A 12,654-nucleotide genomic window follows, 5' to 3' on the forward strand; every position below is an offset into this window, starting at 1 on the left:
CATAATACTAATTAATTTTCACTGTGTAGGGAGGAAAAATAAAAATACCTACCTCACTTCTCTTCTTTTAAGCATTCAATCCAAACTTTTGAGAGTATCAGCTAAACTTGGAAACTTAAATTTAAAATCACAACACCTGTATTTAAAACCAGGAGTTTGGTTAACTTGGATTCTTTTCTTTCTGTTGCAACTTTTGAGAGGCTATTCATTTTAAAGGTAATGTAGCAGTCAGTCAAACTTCAAGCTTTGTAATTAGGAAGTAAAGATGTAAGTTGCTTGTGAACCAAATTATTTCTGAGGTGCAAAGTCTAGTTTTGTGTTATTGATATAAAGTAACCTATCAGTTTTCAGCGGTCACAGAATCACAGTATGTTAGGGGTTGGAAGGGACATCTGGAGATTGAGTCCAACCCCCTTGCCAGAACAGGACCATCTAAGAGCAAGCCTATAATAGAGCTGAGTTTGATTTATGCTTCTGAAAGTCTGCTTCCTGTATACAAGTCCATGATGATTTTTGCTTTTCTTAAATCTGCTGCTTTTTAGTTTGTGCCTACGACTGAAGACTCCTTTTTCTTTACTGTTGTCATCTTGTTATTGAACTAGTTTGGTAAAGAATTAGTTGTCTCTCCTTTCCTCCTTGATTTAGCAATTAAAGTTTTGTTATTCTATACTTAAGTCTTAAAATACTATACTGCAAAACAGTTAAACATTCTGTGTTTTGTATTCAGTGGACGAGAATATTTAGTTCTTTAATCAAGGAGGGTACTTCTCACTGTTTTTTGTATCAGCTACAATGTGCTTTTCTTCAGAGTCTGAATTTTCTTGCTATGGGAAAAGCAGCAAATTAGTATGTGCATGGAAATTGAAATTAATGCTTAAGTGGTGGTACCTGAAAGTTAGATTGTGATGTTCAGTTTCAGATACACATGGCCTTTGTTTGAAGTCTTAGGGAAGCTTATGTTTAAAAACAGACAAAACAAAATGAACCCAGAAACTACCCTTTAAAATTGACTTTTAAGAGCTAGGCTGAGGAAGTTTTGCCTGTTTTAAGGAACATTACAACTGTATTGACTACTTAAAACCAGAGAACTTGTTCACCTTTTAAAAACATTACCATTTACCTTGAATCATGTGTTCCATTTTGATAGCCTCCTTCATATAGAAAATATAGCATGAGATGTCAGTTTAAATGTAAGTCTAATAATGCTCTATCTTCTATGTGAAAGGAAGTATTCTGTACATTTTTTCCATGTTTGAAATCATGGTATTTTGAATAACTGTGTTCCATATTCATATCATTTTTGGTTTTGTTTTCAATTTATGCACAGCACTTGCTCTGAAATTTGGGGACTGAATACACCCAACACGATAGATCAGTGGGATACAACAGGCCTTTACAGCTTCTCTGAACAAACCAGGTGAATATTCTGCCCTCTTGCATCACAGAAACCTTGTGGGAGGGATTGGCTTTGGAGGGTCTGCAATGGGATGCTTTAGCTGTAAAATAGAGTAAAATACTTCCTAGGCCTCTCATGGTACAGCATTTTAAAATATTTGTTTGCCAGTGTATAAATCCAACTGTTCTTAGCTGATGTTTTGACCAATTAAACTAATTCTGGAATAGTCCTTTTTCAAGCCAGTACTACTGAAAGAATAGGAAGACCTGTTAAATATAAGCTCTAATGTGATTTGGTATTTATATTAACAAAGTTGGGAAACTTAATTCTTTAGACTTAATCTTGCAAAGTGTTTAAAGTGCTTTGTATGCCACAAGCTTTCAGTTAAATCTTGCTAATTGGCTCAGATAGGAGGTACTGAATAATTTTTTGTAAATTCTTCAGTAGTTAATGGTTGGGCAAATTCTAAACAGGGTCTTTATTTTTTTCATGTCACATTACTTTATTTGTGTATTGAGGTTTGTCTCCCATCCCATAAAAATCATAAACACCTGCATTTGTGTAAGCATATGCAGTCTGTCTTAAAACTAGCAAAACCTTTTCAGCGGATAGCAAGGCAAATGAAGTCAAGATGATAAACTGTACAGCTCTCACAAGATGTGCATTCATGCTTTTTATATTACAATTATACTGCCATGTGGATCACTTGGGCAGCTGACTGCTTATAGACTTATTTGTAGTCCTGTGGGTGTTCTTATGCTTAAAGCCGTAAAGCATCCATGCCCTAGCAAAGTCTTGAGGTTTAGCAGCAGAAGGAATTAAGTGTGTGATTTTATTTTTTTCAACAACTTTCTTCTTCATTTTAAAAAATGAAATAATCATACTAAATACATCCTTGGAGGTAAAGTGGCTCTAAATTCACTGACAATAATTTGAGCAGCTCAAAAATAAGTTAAGACACTGCTTGATACCATCATATTTATATTCTTGTTAAAAGGCTTCAAATGTGATAAAAGTCACTAACAGTGTCAGTCCACTGAATTCTGAGAATAAACAAACTACCCCTCCCATGTGTGTACACTGTTGCTTGAGCAATTGAGAGAGAGCATGCAGTCTGTAAATACTTTTCAACATCTTTCCCCTATAGATCTCTCGATGGCCGTCTACAGGTATCTCATCGTAAAGGATTACCACACGTTATTTACTGTCGTTTGTGGCGCTGGCCAGATCTTCACAGTCACCATGAACTTAAAGCAGTTGAAAACTGTGAATATGCTTTTAATCTTAAAAAGGATGAAGTATGTGTAAACCCTTATCACTATCAGAGAGTGGAAACACCAGGTAGGAAGACTGTTTCTGACTTTCTATAGCACTATCTGTATGTAATTGTTTAGCATAATGTTTTAAAAGGAAAATAAAGATTATGCTTTCTCTTACCAAAAGTACAAGATTCTTAGAGATATAGCTTTTGAGAATACCATCCCCTGGAATGTTTTAATAGTAAAGATACTGAAAAAACTTTACAAATGTATTGAATACCCCTGATAAACATTTGCAGTACCACTAGCAGTTTCCAGCTGGCTAAGTATGGTCTGGACTGAAAAGGAGAATAGAGATGACTTCCTTTGCTCGCGTGGAGTAGTCTTACTCAAGCACCTCAGGAATCTGATTCTTCTAGTAACTAGCAGTACAATTGCAGTATGAACAGTACAAATTTCAAAACATATTAAGTAATTGTTAGATGGGGTTATTTTTCATTTTATCTCACAGAAGTGTGTATTTTGAGGGTCTTACTTGAATTTTGCTTTTCCAGTCTTGCCTCCTGTCCTAGTGCCACGGCACACTGAGATTCTCACGGAGCTTCCACCTCTCGATGACTATACCCATTCCATTCCTGAAAACACTAACTTTCCAGCTGGAATTGAACCACAGAGCAATTACATACCAGGTATTTTCTTAATTCCCACTGTAAACAGTGTTTAACATTGCACCATTGGAATAAAGATGGCAATTTCATCCTCCTAAGTGATTAAATTAATCAAAAGATGCGCCAATAAATTAAATTTAGTCAATATAATGTATTAATTCCAATGGAAATACTTGAACGCTGTTTGCAGAACAAGATGCGGTGTGAAACCACATTGCTGTAGTTTCACAATAGCTTACTTGGTATCACAGAATCACAGAACGTTAGGGGTTGGAAGGGACCTCCAGACATCATCGAGTCCAACCCCCCTGCCAGATCAGGACCATCTAGTCTAGGGCAGGTCACACAGGAATGCATTCAGACGGGTCTTAAAAGTCTCCAAGGAAGGAGACTACACAAACTCCCTGGGGAGCCTGTTCCAGTGCTCTGTAACCCTGACAGTAAAGAAGTTCTTCCTCATGTTGAGGTGGAACTTCCTGTGCTCCAGCTTGTGACCATTGCCCCATTTCAATAGCTTATTTAAGCTTGTGATTTCTTTAAATCTATCCAAGAATTAAAATGGCACTCAAAAATGTTTCAATTAATTTGATCTTATCAGTTTAATTTGTGCCATGTGTTGCCACCTAGGGACAGCAGATTTTCAGAGAGCAATTTAAGTTGCTATAAGTTGATGTTGCTTTCTTATGTATACTTTTTTTGACTCAAACTGAGGGCTTTTGGTAGCATTTGCAAACAACTTACTGGAAAGCCACCATTTGAAAATCCAGTGCTATGGAAATGAGTTAAAGCAACTAGGTAGTTATTTGCAGGAAGTCTGTTCAAGGTGATTATGGGTATTTACATGATCTTGAAATATTTATGCAGCTAACCACACCATGTCTCCTCTTTGTCACTGACACTGTTCTGTTGCATTCATGTCATGACATCTTATTTTATTTGACCTTGCCCCAGCCAGCAACTAAGCACCATGCAGCCACTTGCTCCTCTCTCCCCCTCCCTCCCTATGGGATAGGAAGGGTTAGGGTTAGGGAATCTGGAGAAAAAGGTAAAACCTCATGGACAGTTTAATAGAACAACACAAAGAGAGAAGAAACAACAGTAATAACAATTATACTAATGAAATAATATATAAAGCAAGTGATATACAACACAACTGCTCGCCATCCCAAATGCTGCTGTTCTAGCTGTAGCTGGCTCAAATTAGGAGCCTTTTCCTCTAGCCAGCCCTCCCCTTAAATAGCAGGCATGAGGGCAGTATGGTATTGAATAGCCTATCGACTGGTTTGGTTGTTTATCCCAGCTGTGGCTCCTCCCAGCTTCTTGTGAACATTAGCCCTATCATAGCTGAACCCAGGATGCCTTTCTAACTTCATTTTGAATACTTAGCTAAGTTCTGATAAGTCTTATGTGTCTTGACAGCTTCCTTCAGAGAACCATTTTCTTTAGCAATAGGTTAGACTAACAACTGTGGCAGTTGTGCACTGCAATACTGTCTCAGTACTTGGTCTACAGAGAGGTTGGTTTCACCCACAGCTGGGAAAATAGTGATTGTGAAGCTGCAGGATGATCTTCAGGGCTGTATGTTCCCTTTCAGGTTATGGACATGCTAAGCTGCATTGTCCAAACTTCTGGGAGCATTCAAGCTCTGCTAAGAATTTTTAATGCTGCACTTGGGCATTTATTTCCATCTGTGGTAGTGCTCAACCTCTGACCTTAAAACAATATTAATAGTAGTAGGTGGAAGAAATCTTTGTTCAACTGGAGACTAGATATGGAAAAAAAAAATCTGTGCCAAAGAGCCTAGATTAGCAACAGGAGGCGTGGGCTGGATTTGAAATGGTTATTGACCTTTTAGCATGGCTGTGGGCTTATCTATAACAAATGATTTGGACATAGGTGGAGTCCACTTTATCACAATGAATACTATAAAAATGTTCAAAACAAGTATGATTTTTGTCATTATACTTCTTGCTAGTAAAGATTTCCCTTAATCTTCTTTTTAAATTTTCACTTGAATTTTGTCACATCTATATTTAGCACGCTAGTTTTACAGAATGAACTAAAGATATAATTCTTTTGGTTCATTAAATCAGATGACTTAATCTAGTTTCTTCTTGATGACTTCCTTCTGATCTTACTATATTGCTGTATATCTCAGACATTATATTGGATATAATTTGATTTTAATTCTTAAGCAAAAGGCTTTAAACTTATGTTGTTTCATAATAATGTAATTAAATGTATTTAATCCCTCAGATGTCTTGGAGACAATTCTAAGGTGATTGCAGAAAGAGCTTCAAACACTTTCACTAAAGAAATCCAGATTTTACCTTAATATATAGGAAAGGACATTTGTCAAGTTCAAAGAAAATTATTTCTTGAAAGGCAGTTGGTTAACTCATTATCTGGCTTACAAAGTACATTTTGAATGGAGAAAAGGAAAAACCATACTCTCCTGGGTTTTGAAGATACTCCTGGGTATAGAAATGGCCTGGTAGAGTTCAATAACGGATGGACTCTATGATCTTAAAGGTCCTTTCCAACCATAGTGATTCTGTGTGATATTTCTGTGGAATTAGGCACAGTTTCTAGTATCAGAATGCTTCAAACTTGTTAGTGAGTTTTAGTTTGGTCTGTGAAACTCCATCTTTAAAGAAATCTATTTAGAAGAATAGATGATCATTTTAATAGAGCTTGGAACTAATAATAATGATGATACTAGACCTTGTGCAGTGTAACTAGATAATATAGTTATTAACCAGTGAAATCAACTGTTGGATATTGAAGAAAAATGGATTTGGGAACTGAACTGAAAAATAAACTTTAAATCTAGCAACTTCTATAAGGTGTGGGAGGGTATCTGATCTGATGGTTATACTAAAGACAGCTCTTTTTGTATTTTATTTGTATTTCTACTAAATGTGAAAGCTGTTGATCACAATTGCAAAATGGTTACACATTGTAGTGAAAGTATCTTAAATGGAACAAACAAGGATTATCTGTTAATTATATAACATATTTGAGCAATTGAGTGGCATACAAGAGACGATACATTTTACATAGACAATAAGGCAGGTAATGGGTTTGAAGTCCTACTGGAAGGAAAAAGAGACAGCAAAATGAGTTCTAATTCAGTGTTCAGGTATCATGGAGCTTGTGAGGACTTGAGGAAAAAAACCCCAAATACTAAACCTTACAAATTTCCCCAGTCCAGATTTTTTTTTTTTTGACAGAAACACCACCTCCAGGATATATCAGTGAAGATGGAGAACCGAGTGACCAGCAGTTGAACCAAAGCATGGATACAGGTAAAATTTTTTTTTCACTATTTTGAAGAGTTGGGATTACTAGTTGTGATCCCTTTGCATAGTGGCATGAATTCAGCCCGAATAATGATGGCAGTAGCCTTCTATATACAACCTCATGTTTTCTATTTAAAGTATCATTTTCAGTCTTTTGTGAACAAAATTTTTTGCTAGAGGAATGTTTTTAAAACATTCTGTAACATATTATGTACATTTCATTTGTTTTGTAACAAGCACACAGGTCTAATTAAGTCTTCATCAGAAAGCCTTAAAATAGATTTTAATAGCTGATTGGTTTCAACCTACCCCTAACTTTACCTTCTGGAAACAGGTTCATTGAAGCAGAATGTTGGCCTAAATAAGTTACAGAAATGCCACATTGAGAACTTGTTACTGAACTCTGACAACCTTATCATTTCTGCCATGTTTCAAATTAATTCTTGTATGGAAGGCTCTATTGAAGGAGTAGTAGAAACATTAAGCATTTGTGCCTTTGTATGAAAGGATTTCTAGATAATCTGGTTGGCCTTAGACTTGGACAAAGCACAGTTAATGTACTAGATAAGAACCTCCTGCCAGACTTGAGTGTGTCTGTTTGGTTAGCAATCTTTTTTAGTTAATTGAAATCAACTGCGCTAGTTTCTGTAAGAACTGAAATATTTTCCTATTATGTGACAATAGGTACTGTAATTAAAAAAGCCTGACATCAGCAGTCCTTGTAGGAATGTTTCTTGAGCAAAGTCTCTCTGTATTTTGCCTACTAGTGTGCAAATTGTGTTGGAGAGGTTTTTTTCTGAGTCTTTCCTGGAAAGAGGAAGGAATAAAATAATTTCCTCAAATGAGGAAATCCAACTTGTTCTTTTCTAGAGATAAACCCTCTCCTTTGAGAATAGAGAGGTAATATCTTGATTGTGTCATCTGCTTTTTCTTAGCTTTTTTTTTTCCCCACTGAATTTCGGAAGAAGTCACTAACTTCTCACTAGAGAAGTGCATAAATAGTTATGTTCACAGAGTGTGCATGAAGTGAGAGCTCTGCCCAATACACTAAGGTGTTAATTGGGTCTTTACAAGGTGGGGTAAGTTCCCAGGAGTATGGAAAATTAAATATAATCTTAATTCAGAATAAGCATGGAAAAAATGGTGGTAGGATTTCTGAGGTTTCTTATTCAAAAGAACTAGATCTAGAGATAGTAGTCATACCTACTCATCTGAAATAATAGGAATCGTTTGTTCTGAAACAATCTGTATTGCTTCAACAGGATCTCCAGCAGAGCTGTCTCCTAGCACTCTCTCCCCAGTGAATCATAGCTTGGGTAAGCTGTGTGTGCTTGTGTGTGATGACTCTTCTTTATATAATTATATTTAAAATCAAAATGTACCTTAAAAAAGTAAAAGCTGCATTAGGAGGAGACCATTGTGTTGGCTTCTTGATGATAAAAATAATACGGCTGGGTTAATAACTTGTTAATAACTACTCTATTGCTGTAACTATCGAGCCTCTAGCAAAGAGAAAGAATAACATGATTGTGTGTGCATGAATGCCATTTATAGACTAAATAAAGGACATTAGCCTATCCATAGTGCTGTTCAGACTTGCTGTCTCCCTTGTATGTGTTCTGCTACTCTTCTCATATATTATTTCACCTGTGTTCACAACACAATTGTTGTTCCCACATTAGTTGCCCACCTGCTTTGATCAGGTGCCACTGCTATATGTCTGTATAAATAACTCAGGAAGATCAGATTCCCTTGGATTTAAAGAATGGTGACAGGAAAATGCTTTTCAGAATACTGAATAAGTTAGGGCAGGTAAAAAGGGGAAGCAACACAGGAAAAGCTGAAGATGCACAGGGAAGATACTGAGCTCTAGTAGGGGAGAGTAAAAGGAGCTTAGAGCTCTCTTTAGATAGAGACAGTATAATAGTGTAATACAAAGGAACATCATTTTTGTGTTAATATTTTTTCCTTTGTGTGGTTCAGTGTTTGATGGTTTAATTTTTTTCTTTAACATTACCAAAATATTTGCAAGTTATAGAAAGGCAACAGAAATGTCTTGACATCTGGCACTCACAGTAACGTTAGTTTATTCATTTTGCTGTGCAAAATGCAAGAACTGAACTACATGAGCTGTGGTCAACTTAGTTCACCCCTTCTTTCCCTCCTCCTTCCCCTGTGTGGAATATTGGATTCAATTCTGTTTACCAGGGTAGGTAAAAATGACAGCAAGCAAAATATAATTCGAGTCATTTGAGGAGACTACCTCTGTCATTTCTGGAAGAGATGAATAGCAGGACAGATAGATTTCTTTTCAGCCTCAAATTCTGTGTTAAGCTTATTTAATTATTTAATTTTTTTTTAGACTTACAACCAGTTACTTACTCAGAGCCTGCATTTTGGTGTTCAATAGCATATTATGAATTGAATCAAAGAGTGGGAGAAACCTTCCATGCATCACAGCCTTCCCTGACCGTAGATGGCTTTACAGATCCATCAAATTCAGAACGATTTTGTCTAGGTCTGCTTTCCAACGTAAACAGAAATGCTACAGTGGAAATGACAAGACGACACATAGGTAAATATCTCTGGTCTTGTAACTATTTAATTTCATTTTATCCATTAAATTATCTGGAATGATCCAGGTAGGATGGGCAGATGTGTGTGTTGGAATCGTTTCACCCTTGTGCAGCCAGCCATTGAACTTCTTTCTTGAGGCTTGCCAAAGAAAGCTTGGTCTCCCTTGCTAAGGACGGAAGTGGAAAAACACTTTTGAAATCGGGGAGAAATGTAGCAGCTTCTGCTACCACAGGCAGTAGCAAATGGGAAGAGATGTAGTGATGGCTAGAGCTGAAAGGAGCTGCCTTTCCTCAATCAGTAGTCACTAAGTTGGTGGCAGCAGCAGTCATACAGCTGTCAGGCTGAGAGCATCACAGGAGGAAGCCACTCAACTGTATGGGATTTCTGTTGCTCATGTTGATGTTCTCTGCCTGCTGGAAAAAGACAATGTACCAAAGCATCCCAAGGGGCAGGTTTTTGGTTTTCAGGCTCTTTGTTGGACCACTCAGCCCTGGGTAGCATTTACATTCAGAGTTGCTTATAATTTAAATTTAAGGTTTAATTACAAAATATTAACATATTGCTTAGTTTAATCTAATTTATAAAATGCAGAATGAACATTGGTAGTTCTTGAATTCTTTTCTGAAATGGGAAAAGCTTCCATTGAGAACACACTGTTTCAACATGATTAAGATTTTCTTTGTAATGGTTAGTAAAGAATATTGTTTTCCACAATGCAGAATCTTGGCTTTAAGTTCTTCAATAAATTAATTTTTTTTTTCTTGGATTCTTTTTTTTAGCAACATTCATGAAATTTTGGGGGGTTTGTGTTTGGTGTTTTTTTTGTTGTTTGGTTTTGGTTTTTTACTTAAACTTCAACCTGTTTAGTAGAACCTTCTGACTTCCCCTATGCCAAATCCAAATGCTTGTCTAATAAAAGTTTAGATGTGCAGAAACCCAGGCTATGATGAAGAAAAGCAAAAATGTAAGGAGCTCTCACTGTTTTATAGAGCTGCTTGCATTTTATTTGAAAAACAGTTTTAAAGAAAAAGGGGAAAAGAAACTGTGGCCTTTAAAGGACCTCTTAATTATAATTAGTTTTCTATGGGAGATCAATTGTACATTACTTATCTTACTTCTGCTAGAAATAAATCAGTTTTTTCTTTTTTCCACTTTGAGAGAGAGTTCAAGATCATAATTTAAAAGTGAACAACAGGATTTCTTATGGGTATTTTTTTTTCTTGTAATAGGGCTAAATGAATTCCTATTGGTTTTGTCAAAGTAGTACAGAGAAGGGCTATATAGGGCTACAAAGATGATTAGGGGAGTGGAGCATCTCCCTTATGAGGAAAGGCTGAGGGAGCTGGGTCTCTTTAGCCTGGAGAAAAGGAGACTGAGGGGTGACCTCATCAATGTTTACAAATATGTAAAGGGTGAGTGTCAGGAAGATGGAATTAAGCTTTTTTCAGTATTGACCTGTGATAGGACAAGGGGTAATGAGTGCAAATTGGAGCATAGGAGGTTCAAGGTGAATATCAGGAAAAATTTTTTTACTGTGAGGGTGACGGAGCACTGGAACAGGCTGCCCAGAGAGGTTGTGGAGTCTCCTTCACTGGAGTAATTTAAAACCTGCCTGGACGCCTTCCTGTGTGATGTACTCTAGGTGATCCTGCTCTGGCAGGGGGGTTGGACTAGATGATCTTTCGAGGTCCCTTCCAACCCCTATGATTCTATGATTCTATATAGTGGGATGTGAAATAGTGTGGGTGCATGTAAGTGGAGAGTGCTGAAGTGGTATACTTGTGTTTTCCTTTTTTGCCATAGTGGTCTGTGTCACTTCACATACAACACTTTAATACTAGCACTGGTTTTAATTCTGTTGAATGTAATATTTTTATTTCTATTTTGGAATTTCTTTAAGTGAAAAAGTCATTTGGTAATGAACGCAGCTTCTTCACTTGGATTTGGTTACAAGCCATTGCATGGCTAGAAAATCCTATCCCTTGCTCTTGCCCAAAAATTATTATGCTTCTCCTTTAAATATTATGTGTTCATGGGAAAGAAATGAAGTTAATTGTGCTCTGCTCCTGTTACAGCTGTCAGCCCAGCAGTATAGTCCTGGAGATAATTGATTTTGGTTTCTGTTGTAAAGAAAAACCATGGCCTTCTGAAACAAAATACTCCCTTGTTTGTTAATCTGCTTGGGTCATATAACTAGAGTTCCTTTGAATTTTACTACAGGAAGGGGAGTACGTCTCTATTACATTGGTGGAGAAGTTTTTGCTGAATGCCTAAGCGATAGCGCAATTTTTGTTCAGAGTCCCAACTGTAATCAAAGATATGGCTGGCATCCTGCAACTGTGTGCAAAATTCCACCAGGTTAGTAGCCTACCACAGGTTTCATGTAAAAATATCCAGTGAACGTATTCACTGGATGATGTTTGCTTTCTTTTTGATAGGTTCTTTATAGTTTATGGCTTCTGTGTAGCAAACAAAAGTATTCATTGTTTGTACCTTTTTGGCTATTTTCTTTTCATTATAGGTTGCAATCTAAAAATCTTTAATAACCAAGAATTTGCTGCTCTTCTGGCTCAATCTGTGAATCAGGGATTTGAAGCAGTTTATCAGCTTACTAGAATGTGTACCATAAGAATGAGTTTTGTTAAAGGGTGGGGAGCTGAATACAGGTAAGAAAAAAAACCAACCCCATTGCTTTAAATTTGGAGTTAATTTTTCTTCTTTCACTATTAAACCATTTCTGTCTGGCTTGAAAGCCATACATACAGGCTTCTTACTTGTATGCTGTTTGGAAGCTGAACCCATATTTTCCTTTTTTTCCTCCTTAGCTATGAAGTTCCTTTCATAGAGGCCAGTAAACTGATTTTAGTATCGTATTGATGTCAGCTGTTGAGCAAGGAATGTCATCAAAGTTCCATTTCCTCATTTGATCCTGCTTGCTTACTGTGGTGAAATCACTGACATCTAGAAATTTCACAGTTTGTGCTATGAGATTATTTGCCGTTTATTAGAAGTACAGCCACTTTGGTCTTGGTCCTGTTTTATTTGGAGTATAATGTTTGTTCAATTATGGTATGGGCTGCAGTTGATGGTACCCAATGGAAAGAATTAGAGTCACTTAGAGTGCATTCTCCAGAATAAAACAGTTGGAGAACACACATTTAAGGGATAGCAAATATTTTTTGAACTTGTAGAAAAAAACTTCACAGGAGTAAGACAACTGTTTATGTAGTAAAACTGCCAAAAACAGGGTTTTGAGTGGAAAAAATCTTTTATCTGCTTCTGAATAGATTGCAATTGTATTCTCTATTAGCACAAACTAAAAGCTATAGTTGAGGACAGTGCAAGTTTTCAATGTAGTATGGGAAGAAAAGAAATTGATTTGTAACTGAGTAATATTAAAGATGTCATTACTTTTGAGAGCTAGATGTCGCAGGGAGCCCGGAATCAAAGAC

General features: G+C 36.6%; 1 protein-coding gene across 1 annotated transcript; it reads left to right on the forward strand.

Annotated features, from left to right (window-relative positions):
* The first annotated feature begins 1,319 nt into the window (after positions 1 to 1,319).
* Positions 1,320 to 11,894, forward strand: LOC103776919 (mothers against decapentaplegic homolog 2-like). Its single transcript, XM_008944447.1, has 8 exons — positions 1,320 to 1,417; positions 2,544 to 2,737; positions 3,210 to 3,344; positions 6,557 to 6,631; positions 7,888 to 7,941; positions 8,988 to 9,200; positions 11,423 to 11,560; positions 11,724 to 11,894. The coding sequence occupies exons 1-8, from the start codon at positions 1,320 to 1,322 to the stop codon at positions 11,870 to 11,872; spliced, it is 1,056 nt and encodes a 351-aa protein (XP_008942695.1). The 3' UTR covers positions 11,873 to 11,894.
* The last annotated feature ends 760 nt before the right edge of the window (positions 11,895 to 12,654 follow it).

Source organism: Merops nubicus, unplaced genomic scaffold (genome assembly GCF_000691845.1).
Source record: "Merops nubicus isolate BGI_N331 unplaced genomic scaffold, ASM69184v1 scaffold23567, whole genome shotgun sequence".
Taxonomy (NCBI): Eukaryota; Metazoa; Chordata; class Aves; order Coraciiformes; family Meropidae; genus Merops; species Merops nubicus.